The sequence below is a fragment of the Eptatretus burgeri genome, chromosome 8 (genome assembly GCF_056783735.1).
Source record: "Eptatretus burgeri isolate ZD-2024b chromosome 8, Ebu_testis_v1, whole genome shotgun sequence".
NCBI classification, from domain to species: Eukaryota; Metazoa; Chordata; class Myxini; order Myxiniformes; family Myxinidae; genus Eptatretus; species Eptatretus burgeri.
Window position 1 is genome coordinate 54,217,068 of NC_140968.1, and position 18,372 is coordinate 54,235,439.

Consider the following 18,372-nt stretch of genomic DNA (forward strand, 5'->3'; position numbering starts at 1 on the left):
CTACCGAGCACACGGCAACACTTATACAATTCTACTTCACAGACGGCGCCGACAACACATACCCAAAACCAAGGAAAAGAAATCCCCCAAGAATGGGGCAGGCCTGAGGCCGAGACCGGGTCGGGCCTACCCGTCTGGTGATGAGACGCGGAGCGGCGATGGCCCCGCAACCCGCGGGCCTCGTGGACAGTGCCTGGCAGGGGGTGGGAACGGGGCCCCCTTGGTCGCACTATCTCAGCGAGGGGGGAAACAGGAGGGGGTTGCTGATGCTCGGGGTATAGAGGATCTTTATTATCCCTGGTGTGCGTCTCCACCTCGGCCAGGTCGCGCTGCCGGCCTCCCTCGGGCGTGCAGCTCCTGGCACCGACGCGAGCACCCCCTCGTCCGACTCTCTTCAGCTTCTCCAGCCACTGCAGGCTTCGGGCTCCAGTCTTCCACACTCGTCCCCTCCGTTCCGACTCCTTCTCGTTCTCGTTCTCGACTCCTTCTCGTTCGCGACTCTTTCTGACTTCTTGACTCTCCGACCGACGAACACCGTCCTTTTATCCCCCCGTAACTTCGCCTTTGACCCCCTCCCTTTGACCTTTCACCTCGCTCCCCATTGGCCCGAGAAAAAGTGGGCGTGAAGGCTTTTTGATCCACAAATTTGCATATATCGATCGTTCTGGGGGCGGGGCCAATTCGCCCCTCGCTCACCGATTGGACGGCAAAAAGTGGGCGTGTGTCGTTTTTGATCCGTTTTTGAAGCAGAAAATCCGTGATTTTGTACACGCTGTTCAACGTGCGCCCTACACGAGTCCAGCATCGGTGCCCATGAGTGGCGCGAGATGACGGTGATGCGATGGTGGCGAGTTGTGACGGTAAAGGTCGTGGCGGTTGTGGTGAAGCGGTGTTGTGGTTGGTGGTTGATGTTGTGGTTGTGGTGATGGCGATTGGTCCAAAATAAAGATAGTAAAAGAAAAACGGCTATCCTGAAGAGTCGCAGCACGTATAAATGACATGTATTCCCACTAGACAACGGGTTTGGGCCTAACTACACATGCACTTACCGAGATACCTCACCTAAGGGACCTGAATGGTGGTTTGCGAATCTGGTAACCACAACAATATATATATATATATATATATATGTGTGTATATATTTTGAGCAAGAACATTCACGAAAGCGACCCTACCTCCACAAATTGCTCGTAATTACTAAATGGTTATGTGTCTGGAAATAACTGAAATTTCCTTAACACTTGTGATCTTGCCACACTGCTTTAAGTCTAACTGCAATATTGTAACTTTTCACCATTTTACTCAACTCAACTTTTAGAATAACATGTTTTATCCTGATCCATTCTGTGTTCTCACTCTTCTATGAGCCTTGACTTTGAATACAAAAATGTCTCCACAAACATTACACCGTGGATATCATAAACAATTTGCTCCATGTCGAATCATAAGAATACAAGCATTAACATTGCACTGTACTGATACACTTGTGAATAAATTGTGATAATAAATTGTTATAGATCCCCACTTTCAGAAAATGTTTGGATTTTCTTTTTTTCAACCAACAGAGGGGATTAAAATCAAGTTATTTGATCCTGAGAAAATACCAGTTTTCAGATGAAATAAGAAAATGACTTGCTTCAGTGTATTGTTTTTCATTGGTACACAACAACCAAATATTTTTGAAGAGATCAAAGTATTGGTTTTTGATCATCAGCTAAGCCTCGTGTGTTTAACTCGTTGCCTTGATGATGTTTCAGCAGCATTCAGTGATGACAGGTGGAATAAGACCCTCTCAAAGGGATACCTTCCTTATTCATGCAGTGGATGCTTTCAGCAGCTTTTGCAGGTATTTTCCCAAAAATGTAAAAATTTATGGCCTGTTACAAAAAATGTCAATGCACAACATGCAGATGCGCCTCATAATTATTTTTAGCTGTTGTTTTATTTAGCCTTTCTCATTCCCTAAGGGACGGACGGTGGAGGCGATGGTAATCTTAATCAATTGAAGTTGCAATTGTTTGCCATAAAATACAACACAGTCTAATTATCTCTGCACTTCTACTCTCTTCATTTTGTTTTCTTTTCAAATTTTTATTGCACAAGGGTGTGTAACTGTATTGGGACACACACACATACACACACACACACACACACACACACACACACACACACACACACACACACACACACACACACACACACACACACACACACACACACACACACACACACACACACACACCATCAATCCTGCTGAAAGAGGCAAGGTTTACTATCGGAGATCAGTTGTCACCGACAAAGAATAGTCGTGCAGGAAGTAGTTTTAATAGCCACAGGATCTTTAACATCCACCAACTCAGGCTGGCACGTGAGACGCTCATTTTAACATCAAAGACATTGATGCCTCATTTTGCAATCAAAACACCAGGATGACAGTTTATAGTTGTGTCGAAATTTGTACCGAGGCTAAGCATGTAAATGTTATCGTGTAGCATCAAGGTTATCTTGCCATCCCATGGTATATACATTTGTATACAGTGTACCTGTTCATGTGCCTTGTGGTATTATACGAACATTGCACCTTGTGCATTGCTGAAACACCACTTTTATTCATTTGTTTCATTAAATACTATTAAATTGAATAAACAGCAATGAATAAATAAATATGAAATTTGAAATTCCAAAACCTTGTTTATCACGGAAAATAATTACAAAGATTCACTACATGAGAACCACCAAAATTTAGTGAGTCAGGAGTTGCACAGAGTTTTTACTCTGTGAGTAAAGGTCAGAATTGTGGCCATTTTATTTTATTTTTTAAACGTTGATGGCAGGCTCATAGTGGAGCTTGTACATAAATTAAATACAAGGCAAAACATTAATAGACATAATTTTCCTTTTGCATTACTTGCAAGGACATTAATCGACAATGGAGGAACGCATGGCATTTGGAATGCCAGTGATAACCTTCCTACTATTTGTCAAAATCTGCTGAGATCTTTAATTTCTGCCAATTCATGCGAGCCTGCAGAAGTTTTTACATTTTACACAAGGATTTGTATTTCATCAGATAATGTTTCAATAATCCTTTGAGACATCAAAATTGAATCTGCTCAGTTATTGGAGCACAAAGGACGTCTCCCTCCTCGAATATGATTTTCTTTCAATTTGCATGAACTAATGTGACAATTATATAGACCTATAAGACGGCATTAAGTGTCACCTTGCTGTGTGATCTACAGGCTTGTTATGGATTGCCGTAACAATGTCCAACTTGCAGAAAATCCTTTCACAACTCCAGATTTGGATAAGTGTGATGTGGACAACCTGAGCAGCCTGGTTCGATCCCTATTTCACACATGTGACACCGTCTTTGTTGGCATTGTTATGGTATGGAAATGAAAATGCCTAGATTTCATTCTGGAAGTTTATTTTATAATTTCCAGTGTGTGCTTGGCCTATTTTTTAATATTTTAAATTTATTACTTTTGGATAAATGTTCGTAGATACTTGTTCCCTTTTGTCTCTCTTCTTTACAGTTTTTATTGAATGACATCTATGGTGCGAAACATTAGAAAAAACATTGTATGCAATAGGCTTGTATGCAAAACATTAGGTTGGTGCGATAAAATAAGAATATTGGGTCACATATGCTTTTTCTGTTGGTACTTTCTTGTAAATATCTATAGATTAGGCATCAGCTCTACTGTCTGCCATTTGGTAAAAATGAAATGTCAAACTGTGACAACTAAAGGCAGATGAAATAAACATAGATCAGGCAGGACAATGTTAGGCAGAATCTTTGATGAAAACAATATTACCATTCAAATCCACATTTTTCTGGTTCTAAACTTACTTGGGGGAACAATATGAATCGATTTCCAATAGCTTTACAACACGCAGTGCCTTCAGAAAGTATTCACACCCCTTCACCTTTTTTCACATTTTGTTATGTTACCGCCTGGATTTATAAAGGATTAAATTTTGTCACCGATCTAGGGATATCACCAATCAACACAAAATACCCCATAAAGACAAAGCAAAAACACTGATCTACACAAAATACCCCCATAAAAGTGAAAACATGTTTTTATAGGTTTTTACAAATTAATTAAAAATGAATAGCTGAAATGTCTTGCATTAATAAGTATTCAAACCTCTGAGTCAATACTTTGTAGAAGCACCTTTGGCAGCGATTACAGCTTCGAGTGTTCTTGGGTTTGGCTGTATCAGCTTTTCACATCTGGATTTGGGGATTTTCTCCCATTCTTCCTTGCAGATTTGCTCAAGCTCTGTCAGGTTGGATGGGGAGTGTCGGTGAACAACATTCTTCAAGTCTTTCCATAGATTCTCAATGGGATTCAAGTCTGGGCTTTGGTTGGGCCACACAAGGACTTTCATGTTCTTGTTCTGAAGCCATTCCAGTGTTGCTTTGGCTGTATGCTTGGGGTCATTGTCCTGTTGGTACGTCAATCTTCACCGCAGTCTGAGGTCATTTGTACTTTGAAGCAGGTTCTCCTCAAGGATTTGCCTGTATTTGGCTCCATTCATTGTTCACTCTATCCTTACAAGTCTCCCAGTCCCTGCCACTGAAAAGCATCCCCATAGCATGATGCTGCACCACTATGCTTCACGGTGTGGATGGTGTTAGATGGATGATAAGCTGTCCTCGGTTTCCGCCAGACATAGCACTTTGCATTCAATCCAGAGTTAAATTTTTATCTTATCAGACCGTGCCTTTTTGCAAACTCCAGGCATGCTGTCATGTGCTTTTTTCTCAGGATTGGCTTCTGTCTGGCCACTCTCCAATTTGTGAAGTGCTGAAGAGATTGTTGTCCTCTCTGGTTGGGTGTGGGAGGGTCGAGGACTTTGGGTTGGGTGCGGGAGGGTCGAGGACTTTGGGGTGGGTGCGGGAGGGTCGAGGACTTTGGGTTGGGTGCGGGAGGGTTGAGGACTTTGGGTTGGGTGCAGGAGGGTCGAGGACTTTGGGTTGGGCGTGGGAGGGTCGAGGACTTTGGGGTGGGTGCGGGAGGGTTGAGGACTTCTAGTTGATTGGGTGAGGGGTAGGGTTGAGGATTTGGGGTAGGGTGGTGGACTTGGGCTTGAGTGGGGCGTAGGGTCAAGGACCTGGGATTGCGTGGGGGAGCGGGCGGTTAAGGACTTGTGGTTGAGTTGGGGGGGAGAATTGAGGATTTGTGGTTGAATCGGGGGTCAGGTCGGGGGTCGGGTCGAGGACTTGTGGTGGAAGGGGGTGAGGACTTGTGGTGGGGGGGGGTCGAGAACTCGGGGTTAAGTTGTGGGGGGAGGATTGAGGACTTGAGATTGGGAGGGAGGAGTTGAGGACTTGAGGTTGGGGGTGGGGGGAGTCGAGGACTTCGGATGGTGTTGATTTAATCAAGCAACATCTTTAGGGATCACATAGCTCGCCAATATTAAATATGCATGATATTTCAGTGTTCTTTGCATCATATTTTGAAGTCACATTTTACATTACCTGGAATCTCTATGGGTACTTGCTAGTACTGTACTATTATAGCAGCCTCAATTATTCCCATCGCTTTGTGGGGTTTGCCGGGGAAAGTTATTGGTCCGAGTCTGGCTGATCTGTCCTGACGTTTGATTGAAGGTGGCAGGAGTTTGGAATTTGCTCTCGATGCTGGCTGTAACTCACTTGCTCTTCGAGAAAGACACTGAGATATTTAACTTCCACTGACTGATGCTATCAGACGGGTCATCCAGCGTAACATCCACCTGAGGGATGACACACTTTATAATGCAATACCCTGCCTGCAAAGCACCAATCCAACAGTTTATCATCTGGTAGAGAATGGGACCCAGCATAGGTAACTAAAAGGCAAGGGAACTACCTCTGCTACAACCTGTTGTACTCAGTATAAATGTTGACATCATTGGTTAAATATGATGTCATCTTTAGTTTAAAAAGTTCACGTCAAAAACCTATAAATAATAATTCATTGAAATGAATGAAAGAAATGTTTAGTGTACAATTATTGAAAATCTATAAAATATAATTATGACAAAGCAACAAATCTTTATTTGATATGATTAAATAAACCAAAATGTGACAGGCCGAGACAACTGGTGCATGTATCCGAAAAACCTGCACTGCTGCTCTTGCTCATCCTCTTTCTGTTCTGTTGTGTTCACTCGGTCATTCTCTCTGCGTCAGTTTCTGTCTCCCTGGAAGTTAGCTAACATCACTGCAATACACAAACATTGTGCAAAAGTAGATCCTCTTACCTACAGGCCTATGAGCTTACTTCCAAGTTCCAATTATAAGCATAGTCATGGAATCTGTCATTGCAGTTGACATCAAATCCTTCCTTTTCTCCAATAGCTTGATATCAGATCATCAATTCAGTTTCAGCCACAGTCATTCTACCTTGAACACGATGCTTCTACTCTCCCAACAATGAATTGGAACCCTAGTTCTCAGACATGAGAATATGGCCGTCTCTCTGGACATATCTCGAGCATTTGATACATCTGGCGCCCCACCTTGATCTCCTAACTCTCTGCTTATGGCATCCAAAGCCACCTCCTCTCATGGCTCATTGACTTCCTCCATTCCTGTAGTCAGAATGTATCTCTTAACGGGATCCTCTCCCTGTCAAGGCTTGAGTGCAGCATCTTGAGCCTAATCTTCACCAACAATCTTTCTGATTCCCTGGAAAATCCTGCTTATCTTTTTGCTGATTAATCCATCCTTTGCTGTGTCATATCTTATCCTTCACACAGACAGGGAACAGCCTCTTCCCTCTCTTCAGACCTTGATAGAATTTGGAGCTGTTCCAACACTTGAAATACGTTATTCAACCCGGACAAATCCAAGACACTCACCCTGTCTCTCCAAAAGGACCGTCTGGCAAACCCTCCCATCTACTTCTGAAACATTTATATTTAGCATAATATGATAAGCATAATATAATATATTGTTACGAATTCTGGCCCGCCTGGCGTGCGATCGGCCACGTAACTCTAATTGTGACCGCGGCGCCCACCGGTCAGACAATTCAGTCGTGACCATCCTTGGAACTACCGCCAGGAGCCACTCACGGGTGGGGGTTTAACCTCACCACAACCCAGTTCGCATTCTACCTGCGCGAAATAGGGTGAATCGCCGAATGTCGATATACCTAAATACCCGCGCGGGTAACCTACCGAGGGGTTGCACCACGCCGCAGGTCGGCTTAGGACACGAACTGCTTAAGCGGTTTGTTCCGTGCTACAGGGATAACTGAGCGGTGTTATCGCCAACCTCGACGGTTCAGTGATTCTTCTTTACTCAGGTGTTCAAAACCCACTACTCATTCAACGATGTAAGATGGCACTTTCAAAGGGGAAATAGGACACGACGAACGGGATACATTCAAACAAAGCACATTTATTTATACAGCACGTATGTACAGCCAAGGCAGTCATGCAATATACAGAAAAAGCATGGAAACAAAAGCAATACCACTGAATATGCTTATAGTGTACAGTCACATAAACAGGTTCTACTTAAGGCCTGGTCACACCTTGACGTTTTAGCCAACGTATGCCGATTTTTTTAATTTTTTTTCTAAAACGCTGGCACACGTTGAATACGTTATGGGTAAGTTTTTTTAACATTGAGAGCACGCTGAAAAACACTGCCATACGTCGTTGTACGTTGGCTTTAAACGTTGTACTTTTTGGTTGTCCTCAAATTTTTTCATGCTTGAAATTTCACGACGTATGCCGGCGTATGACTCACACGTTCCACTACGCTGGCCACAAGTTGTATGCACGGTCTGCGATCGTTGACAGACATCAACACATGCTACTTGGAAGTTAACCATAAGTTGAGACACACCGAGGTAATGTTTAGCGTACCCGAAACTTATTTCTAACCTATGATTAACGTGTTGTTGGCACGTTACGCGATCGTTGCCACACATCGACAGACGTTACTTTTAAGTTACTCATAGGCTGAAAGACGTCGGTATAATGGATCGTCCTTGCGTCAGCGTCCACGGCCACGGCCAGGACACTTATTTGCAGCATTCTTCAAACTTTTCTTCGGCATGACGAGGATGTTCACACTTCGATGTCTAGCTTGGCTATGATTCCAATTGTCCATCGGCAGCGTCTATTTAAAATAGTCGAGTTTGAGCGTTTTAACACGTTCAGAAGAAACGCTTCAAATTTCCAAACCCCAGCGTCAAAAAACAAAGGCGAGTGACAGCAATTTAAATCGTTCATTGTAAACAATGAAAATAGCTGAGTGGTACCGTTTAAAAGTCGTTGAGTGTAAAAAAAATCCAATTGTTGAGCGCAAGCGTCTACTTTCAATAGTGGAGATGCAGCCATTTAAATCGTTCAGTGGCAGCCTATGAATAGCAAACCCTACGTCACCGGCAAAGATAAACTGCCACACGATATGGATAAGTTAGGCTATCGTTGGGCATAGTTTGTGAACGCCGGCTTCACGATAATTATTCGTTGGTATATCGTATCTATAAGTAATCAAAGCGCTCTATGCACATTTTTAGTTCATTGTGCATTTGTCCAACCCGTTATGAATAGACCTAAATCGTAAAAACAAGCTATAGCTCATTGTTGAAAAAGCCCCATAAAAAATTAGCCGCGAAGAACTTCGAACAATGGTGAGATGTCTCCTACCCGTGGACACGCGGACGCAAGGACGATCCATCATAACCCACACCCTCCCCCTCACACTCACCTACTACTGCCAACATGAACAAACTACTACTAATACTGATACTGATACTGTTAATGCTGACATGGACATCGACTCAAAAAGGACTCGAAAACACTGTTGGGTTCCCCTTTTATGAGCAGCATTTTTATATACCAATTCCCAAAACCGCTGGGAACATGTCTTTATATGGCAGTTGTAAGCTAGAAACACGTTAATTTTTTTTTTTTTGTCGACCGGAAGACGTCATTGGAATACGTCTACATACGTCGATGTGTGTTGGGACTACGTAAATAATTGGTTCAAAGCACGTCAAACACAAGTTAGAAATAAGTTTCGCGTAAAAAAGACATTACCGCGACGTGTTTCGACTTATGAGTAGCTTATAAGTAGCCTTTGTGGACGTGTGTAAGCGTCCACATATCGTGTGTAAAACTTATCCCCATCGCATGCGGAACGTGTGTCATACGCCTAGTACGTCGTAAAATTTTGAACATGTTTAAAATTTCTTGACGTACTCTACTTACTACGACGTATGATAGCGTACTTTAGCGTTCTACTCACGTATACCAAACTTACTCATACCGTATTTGACGTGCCCCAACGTTTTAGACACATTTTTCTTAGGTCGGCATACGCTGGCAAGATCGCCAAGGTGTGACCGCGATGTTGACACTTCCATTTCTACGGCAGTTATGATTCGAATCGTTGTGCGTCAGCCTTTTATAGGCTATGTCACGACATCGTCGGCGATGCGTGCAACGCACTATGCCTAAGTTAGACTATCGTTGGGCATCGGTTGTGTAGGCCGACAACAGGTTCAGCATTCGTTGGTATAAGTTATCTATAACACAACGAAACGTTCTGTGTCCGTTACCAATGCGTTATACATAAGACCAAGTCGCGATGAATACGTCCGAATCTTTAAAAAAAAACATCAAAAGTTCAACGTAAGCCAGCGTTTTACATACATTTTAATACGTTGCCATCGCTGGCTAAAACGTCAAGGTGTGGCCGGGCCTTTACGGACACGGTGCCACATCATTCACACAGAACAAAAGAAATGACCCCCTCATAGGCCATGGGGTAGACGGGGTTCGTAAACCTTTATGGCCGTGGGCCGTGGATGACCGAATGGGCCCACGAGACCGACGCTGGTTACCTGCACCCTCGTGGTGCGACGGTCGGCGAGCTCTCTCCGGCACTCTCCTCTCGTGTGCGCAGGCTTGCGCGCCTGAGCTGGCAAAGCGGCGCCTCCCGTCCGTGTCCCAAGAAAAGAAGAAGCCCGAGCTCACGAACTAGCTACTCGAGGGAGAAGAACCACCACGAACTGAACTGAACATGAGCTGCGAGCTCGACGAGCAGCCGCCACGAACTGAACTGAACACGAGCTGCGAGCTCGACGAGCAGCCACCACAAACTGAACTGGACACGAGCTGCCCGAACCGCCAAGAGAAGAGAACTCGACCCCGACCAACAAGAGAGGAGAACTCAACCCCGATGTCCACCCAGAGAGAGAACTCGACCTCGACTACCAAGAGAGGAGGGAGAGCCCGCGTGCGGTCCGCCTTGTATAGCGCGGGGCTTCGCCCTTCGCTCCTCCCCGTTTTCAGCTCCACCTCCCTTCGAGAAGCTTCTTGAAAAGGGGTGTGCCCTCACTCCGACCTCCTCACGCCCCGTGTCCACCAATCGCGAGCGAGCTCCTCACCGCTTCTCATGCCAGCCTTCGCGGTGCAAAAACGGCGGGAAAACTCGCGCGTCATCCCCGTTCTTTTCACTGGGCCTTCGCTTGACGGTTTTTGTGGTGGAAAGGGTCGTAGCGTGCTCTGTCGGGCCAAAATAACGATAGCGAAAGAAAAACGGCTATCTCAAAGGGTCACAGCCCGGTGAACACGAAGAATTTCCCTTTAAACAACGGTGGGGACCTATCTGCACATAAACTTAGCGTCATAACTGAGCTGGGGACCTTTATGGTGTATTGCTAATTTCCACAGCCATAACACTACCCCCTCCCTTTTTTACAGACTCGTCCCGAGTCGTCGAATTTTTGCGTGCCATCATGTGTCAGTTCTCCACTAGTACGATTTACCTTCGGATCCCTGAGTGCGACATTCAGTGTAATCGTGTCCCCAAAAATAAATAACCTATGGGCTGAATAACTAACTAAACAAACCCACTCATACAGACGACTTAAATAAATTGCCGGCGCGAAGACAAACATGCCGGGGGCGCAAAACACATTTACAATTACATCTTAACCTTATAATTTTACACTACGCCATGGCCCAGGATCGATGGACTCTGCAGGAAAAAAAACAACAGTCACAAGCAGGGGGCCAAGCTGCTTAAATGCAGACCAAGGCCGCCCCCTTTTGAATGAGTGCAGTGAATGACAACGGTGCACGAGCTGCCGGTGCAGTCCCGTGTTGCAACTGCAATCAGGGTAGTCCCTGTGGCACGCGGATGATCCTAACCTATCGTCTCCTAGCCTACTCCCAACCCCTACGTTCCCTTCCCGGAGGGGAATAAGGGAGAGCTAGCGTCCTGTGTCGAAGCCCAATTCAAGCCTCAGAATGGCCTCCTCAGATTTCAGCGATCTTAACCCAAAGTGGGTCCAGCGGCCCAAAACGAGAGCGAAGGGATGGATGGTGCGGAGGGGTACACTTCCTAATCTACCCTAACATTTATTCCTTAAACTACCCCGGGGCTTTCAACAAGCGCCTCTCCCTTAAACTATCGGTTCTAACAACTAAGATTCCCGTCGCCTGTGTTGGTGTCCTCACAATTTCGGGCCTTGCCCTCCAGTTTTTATTTTGCCTCTCATGCTCTCGATCATGCGGAGGGTCTCTTATCCAGGAAGGTCACTTATCCAGGAAGTTCGCTTACCCAGGAAGTTTGCTTACCCAGGAAGGTCACTTATCCAGGAAGGTCACTTATCCAGGAAGGTTGCTTATCCAGGAAGTTTGCTTATCCAGGAAGTTCGCTTACCCAGGAAGGTCACTTATCCAGGAAGGTCACTTATCCAGGAAGGTCACTTATCCAGGAAGTTCGCTTATCCAGGATTGCGAGGATTCTTCATCCCCTTCTTCCTCTCCTGTCTCTCCTTGCACTCGTGCCCGCGTCGCCAAATCCCACACAATGTCGTGGCTGGGCAGCGTGGCTCCCTTGGCAGGAACTACCCTCTGCCGATTCTCCTACGATGGCACCCCGGGCACTACACTGCCTCCGAGCCTACCAGCTCCCTAAACTGGGGAGTGCCCTCTCTGGCGACTCTCCCTCGATGCCCACGTGGCGTGTTGGCGCCCGGGTCCCATTCCGAGGGTCGCCCGTGCCCAGTACACTGCCCCCGTGGCATATGGCTTTCAGGCCCCGCATCATGCGGGCGCACCCGTGCCCACTACACTATCCCGGCCCCCCATGGGCCCTTGGCCTACCGCGGCCAACTAGCCCGGTGCCCGGGGTACCCACTCAGCGATACTCACCTTTCGCAGCCACGCTTCCAACTCGTCAACAGGGCTCCTGCACCCCTCCAAGCAGGTTTCGAGCCTACTTCCCCACCAACAGCAAAACGACTTCCATTTTTGTCAATTTTACTAACCCCCTAACTCACTTTACACTGACCCCGGGGTCCCTTGGGTGGGAGTCACTCCTCCCCCGAATCACTCATCGCACCATGCAATTCCACATTCACTCCATACACACAGGCTCGCTGGCCTCACTCACTTAACAAGTACATTTCCGCTCTTCAACTCACATTCCATCGCTGATCACTGCCATTCTGCTCACTACATCCCCTCACTACCTCGTGCTCCCTCGTCATCCCTCACACTATAGCACGTTCCATTTACCACTACATAGCTAAGCTACGTCCCCTCTACACATTCAAAGTCTGTCCATGTCTCCAAATCCTCAAAAATCATTTCCCCTCCTAAATCTGACTACAATCCCTCTACCTAATCCATTCCACGGGCCCCATGAGGACTTACCCCTGCCCCATGAAGCCGGTCTAACTAACACGAACCCTTCCCCCTAACTAGTTGTATTCCTGTGCCCAGACCAAGGGGGTCTTCCACCCTTTTCCCGGGAATCCTGTTCACCCGAAGCTGAGGCTTGCTTTTTTATTTTATATGCGCCACCAGCGCGGAAACTCGCAACCTGTGCTTTTTTCCGTGACGTCATGGCAGCTGCTCGCGCTTCGCGCACCTCGTCCCTACTCGGACGGTACCATCCAGCAGGGATTTTCCCTCCTGCCGGATTCCAACCCAACGTGCAGCCATGTTGTCACCCTGCGCATCCAAAAAACAATCCTCGCGTTTCGAGGCATACCCCGCGCGAACACATGTGCTCTGCCCATTGGAGCTTTCCACACGCTCGCATGGAGAACCCGTCCGGTTCAAATCCGTAATCCAGCCTACCTTTTATCCATCCGCATGATCGGCTAATCCGCCGCAGGCGTTTCCGGACCGGGTTTCACCTCCGCGGCCACGCACGCGGCGGCTTCGTGCGTTGCACAGCACGGACCCCGCGCGCGCTGCGGTGCAAACCCGGCACAGTCCCCAAAATAGCTACGGCCGCTACTCGGCCTTTGTCCACCGTCAGGCTCCATCGTCGTCGCACCCTTGCGCACACACTCCCCCGTGCCACGAGGCTCACACACCTCGAGATGGCACTCACACCAGGACATGCGGTTTCATGTTCCCGCATGCACACAGTCATCTCCCTCACGTACAGCGACCTCACACACGCTGTCTCTCTCACACACACCCTTCTACTCACACACGCGGTGACACTCACATGCGGTGTTTCCCGCACACACGGGGTTTCTGTCACGCACACACGGGGTTTCTGTCACGCACACACGGGGTTTCTGTCACGCACACCCCTTCACTCACGCACGGCGTGCTGGGAAGCACGCATTTTACCACACTTGTGAGCACACACTTCGACACCACACACACGGGGACCACACTCGCTACCACACTGGGGATTTGTGCCACCACAAGGGTTCCCGGGGCCTCCATACCCCCCAAGCTCGGCGTGCACCCGTTCGCAGCAGTCGCCCCCTCAACCTCACAAAGCTCGACCGGACCCACCTGGTCGAGATCTGCTTCAAGGGAGCATAGCGTCTACCTCCATTCCTGAAGGAGGCTATCCGGCTGCTTGCACTGGGTCACGAGACATTCCCCGAGCTCCCCCTCATTGTACTCTACTAACTCCATGTGTGTGTGTTCGTCTTCCACCCCGTCTTTATCGTGTAGTCTCTCCTCTACCGTTTCTACCTCCCGTGTCTCTGTTATTTCTTTTATTTCCTGCGTCTCCCTTCGTGTCTCTGTTAATTCTATTTCCTTCATCTTTACGCATCTCGTTTTACACGTTTGTCACCCCACTTAATTTTTCCCTCTCGGTCACCGTTACTTTCTCCGTCACGACTCTCGTATTACTGATATGATATTTCTTATAGCCATGATATTTCGTAGGCAGACCATATTTCCAAGATAGTCTCCAGAGCGAGCTGCTGACTGGGCATCCTCTGTTGTGCAAGGCCTTTCCTCAGCCAATCTGAACTTTTGACAACCTTCAAAGCCTTCATTCGCAGCTTGGTGGAGTACTGTTCTTACCTTTGGGCTTGCTCCCTTGCTTCACACCTTACCTTCTTAATGCAATGGAAAGCAAAGCCCTCAAAATAATTGGGATCTTCCACAACGAACCTGAGTGTCTTGGCCTGTTTTATCACATTGCAGACAAGTTGGTATCATCTTTATATTCTACCACCTTCCTTTTGGTCTTGCACCCTTTGTACATAGAGTGATATAACATGGCATATTTCTCACATTGGCTGCATCATTCCCATCTTTCCAAAGAACAGTTAGTGTGATCACAATTATCTATGTTTGCTCCTTTGATTGTTTTGAGCAAATCAGTCAATAGGTTACTCGTAACTTACGGCCATCCTGGACTCCAAACCCAATTGTACCTTCCATATTCAGTCATAAGCCTTTTCTTTCACTCACTTAATCTTGACTTGGCCCAGTCTTTTCACCTTCTCTCACAAAAATATTATGACAATGATGTAACCAAGCACTTTATTGATTTGTCACTGCACATTCAATGACACACTGAAGGTCTTCCACCTCCTCCTTTTGTGGCTCGCATGAACATCACGGAAGAGTTACACAGCTCATGACCCAGCATTCATTATTTTCTGATCTTCCAGCCCTAATATTTTCTGCTCAGAAACGAGAGACATTATTTTTGTTTGAATCCATACAAAAATTACCCCCGTGTGGGGGTGACGGTCATCTCTATAATACCACAAGTTCGCAATGTTCAGTTATGACCGAAGACTACTGTGCAGTTCTACTGTGAAGCTCGAACTGTGCAGTTTGGTTAAAGATGACTCGGCATTTTGGCGCGCATGCACGAAATTATATTTTGAAAATAAATGCCGATGTTTACATTTCGGGTTTTGAAACTTTTGCACCTTCGGCGGAAAATGTATAAATATAAAAGGCTAAAAATGTGTTTTATACCGAACGAAGTGAGCTTAATACTTAACGCGTGAACGTGAGAGAATAGGAAATAATAACAACAACAACAACAACAACAACACAATAGCCCTGGCTATTTCGAATCCGTGTCGTTAGCTATGACTTTTTGCTTCTGGTTGTTGTTAAACGCTGTGCGGTGTATAAACACGATTGAGTTTTATTTCTATCTTGTGAATATTACTTAACGCGTGCACATGAGAGAATAGGAAACAACAAAAACAACACAATACCTTGGCAATTGTGAATCCGTGTCATTGGCTATGACCATTTTGCTTCCGTTTTTTGTTTTGTTGCTGGTTTTTTTTGTTTCCGGTTTTTTTTCATGGGGAATGATGCATGCCGGGAGATCATGACCGGAAGTGTTTATTTATTTATTCAATTATTTTTTTCCCAAAGTTAATTTTATACTTCCGAATGTGATTTTTTTCATGACAGGAAGTGTTTATTTTGTATTTAACATTACCGGGAGTGATTTTGAAACTCTTTCCGGAACTTTTAATTTCTTTTATTCTTGACCAGAAGTGATCGTTTATTTATTTACTTATTCAATTATTTTTCCGCCAAAGTCAATTTTAATAAAGATATCTCCCACATCATCAAAAAATATTTTTTAATTGTGATTTACATTATTTGTTCGCTGATCCCGAATCCAGGCCGAAGTAACCGGAAATTGCGTCAAAATCATCAGCTGTGCCGCGCTTACATGTACCACAGTATAGTTGGCAAGTAAACAGTTGTGAACAAGTTTTATGTAAAGTCAGAAGCGAATGTAAGAAGAATTCTACGTTCGCTTCTGGGCTTTGCCTATTCCATATTATTTATATTTCATTTCTCCTTCCTTCTTTGCGAATCGCATTGGCGTTTTTGGCCATCTTCCAGATCACGTGACGATCAAACGGGAAGGGAATTCAAAAATCTGTCCGGTTAGATACAAGATAATATTTTTTACTATCATAATCAATAAACAGTTGCCGAATATCTTGTAGAATGGCAGATTGATAGGTTTTGAAAATGGCGATTTTTATAACTTACGTGACCTCGTGACCTCGTCCCTGACCTTGAACCCGGACAAAAGTTATATCGTTGTGCAACACTCATCGACCTCTACCCACATACTAAGTTTCATCAAGATCGGAAAGAAAAGTTGTTGACGGACGGACGGACGGCCATTTGGACAGACATTTCGTCCAGCTTTATTAGGTCATCTCTGTAGAGATGACCTAAAAAGGAGAATAAAAGTTTTATCGTTGATTTACTCATTTCCTAATTGAGCAAAACTTTACTTGGCTACTTTTTGAGAGTTGTAATATGTTGTTAATTAATTGGTTATAACATCACTACCAAGGGCTTTATGACATGGCAAGTTAATCCATGATGAAAAGCAAAAATTTCCACATTGATTGCACATGAAATGCAGTTGTACTCATGCTGTTTTTATTTTGCAGAAATCATTTGATTGGAATTCTTCAAAGGTTCTTATTGAAGAATTTTTTGTGGCATTGAACTTGCTCTTTGACCTGTCTGTGGAAATGGCACAAAAGTTGTGCTCCAAGCTTGGTAAATGGTGCTGGAATGTTGTTGTTTGGCAACCAGAACTGTTGTGTGTGTGTGTGTGTGTGTGTGTGTGTGTGTGTGTGTGTGTGTGTGTGTGTGTGTGTGTGTGTGTGTGTGTGTGTGTGTGTGTGTGTGTGTGTGTGTGTGTAACTGTAACTGTATTTCATCTGACTTTTTTTCAACTGCTTTGTGTTGTATCTTAACTTGTGAAAACCCCAGCTTATTATGGGCATTTCACTCTTCATGATGTGACCATTACTATAACAGAGATAAATACAATAACAAAATTTCCTTATAGAAAATAAAAAACAAGGTGATCGCAAGGATTCTTTTTCAAAATGATCTATGCCCATTATTACCATTATGAGTAAAATGCACCGTTTGTTGTAATAAACGTGTGTGTGTGTGTGTGTGTGTGTGTGTGTGTGTGTGTGTGTGTGTGTGTGTGTGTGTGTGTAACTGTAACTGTAACTGTATTTCATCTGACTTTTTTTCAACTGCTTTGTGTTGTATCTTAACTTGTGAAAACCCCAGCTTATTATGGGCATTTCACTCTTCATGATGTGACCATTACTATAACAGAGATAAACACAATAACAAAATTTCCTTATAGGTGAAAAACAAGGTGATCGCAAGGATTCTTTTTCAAAATGATCTATGCCCATTATTACCATTATGAGTAAAATGCACCTTTGTTGTAATAAACATGATGTTCATTTTTTTTTTGGGACTTTGACACATTTTGGTTTAGAATACACCTTTTTGGATGTGCACAGCTGATACTACTTAATCGAAAGTTCAGATGCACAAGTAGAGAGAGAGAGACAGACACACAGACAGCCTTTATGAACTATTTTTTTTAATTTAATGTATCATTATGTATCATGTATACATACACATACAAATATTATGACAACCAATTTATTATTTTCATTTTCCTGGACTTACAGAACCGCCCTCACCCGTCCTGCACCCTACCCCGACACTTCTGTTTTTCATACACACTTACTGGTGTCAAATTTTCTCTTGTTTTCACAGCTACATGTGGCTTAATAAAGTTTGCTCTGGAAGTAAAATCTACCTTTTGTGGGGGAAACAGGTTGGTGCTTTCCAATAATGCTTAAAAACGTTTTACTTGAAATGTAATACATGCTACTACTTGAAATGTAGTGTTTCATTGTGTTCTAACAGACATGCTCATGCAGTGCCTTCAGAAAGTATTCATACCCCTTGACTTCTTCACATTTTGTTGTGTTTCTGTCTGAATTTAAGATTGATTAAATTTATATGTTCTTGTCACCATCTATACAAAGTCAGGTCAGTCAGGTTTCTTGACTGCCACTGATAACATGTAACCCAGTGCTACCTGCCTCATGGTCAGCGACTAAACCGACTTCCCTCACTGGCTTGCCAGTGGGGATGGTGACTGTGACACCCTGCAGGGTGAAAACAACACCTGCTAAAGGGCGGATGAGCTCCTTTAGAGAGCCAACGGCCATCCAGTAAGGAGATGGTGTCTCCGAAAAAACACCCATCCAGTTAGACTGGTTTTTTATGTAGTAGGTT

At 44.9% G+C, this 18,372-nt stretch overlaps 1 protein-coding gene across 7 annotated transcripts in view; it reads left to right on the top strand.

The window, feature by feature from the left end:
• MEI1 (meiotic double-stranded break formation protein 1) overlaps window positions 1–18,372 on the top strand; it is a 212,461-nt gene that overhangs the window by 88,928 nt on the left and 105,161 nt on the right. For 6 of the 7 annotated variants that reach the window (XM_085892099.1, XM_085892094.1, XM_085892092.1 and 3 more), the window contains 4 exons: window positions 1,758–1,846; window positions 3,243–3,390; window positions 16,698–16,809; window positions 17,845–17,905. In XM_085892099.1, coding sequence (XP_085748225.1) covers window positions 1,758–1,846; window positions 3,243–3,390; window positions 16,698–16,809; window positions 17,845–17,905 — 410 coding nt within the window. The remainder of the gene's footprint in view (window positions 1–1,757; window positions 1,847–3,242; window positions 3,391–16,697; window positions 16,810–17,844; window positions 17,906–18,372) is intronic. The other variant, XM_085892093.1, reaches the window with a different exon arrangement.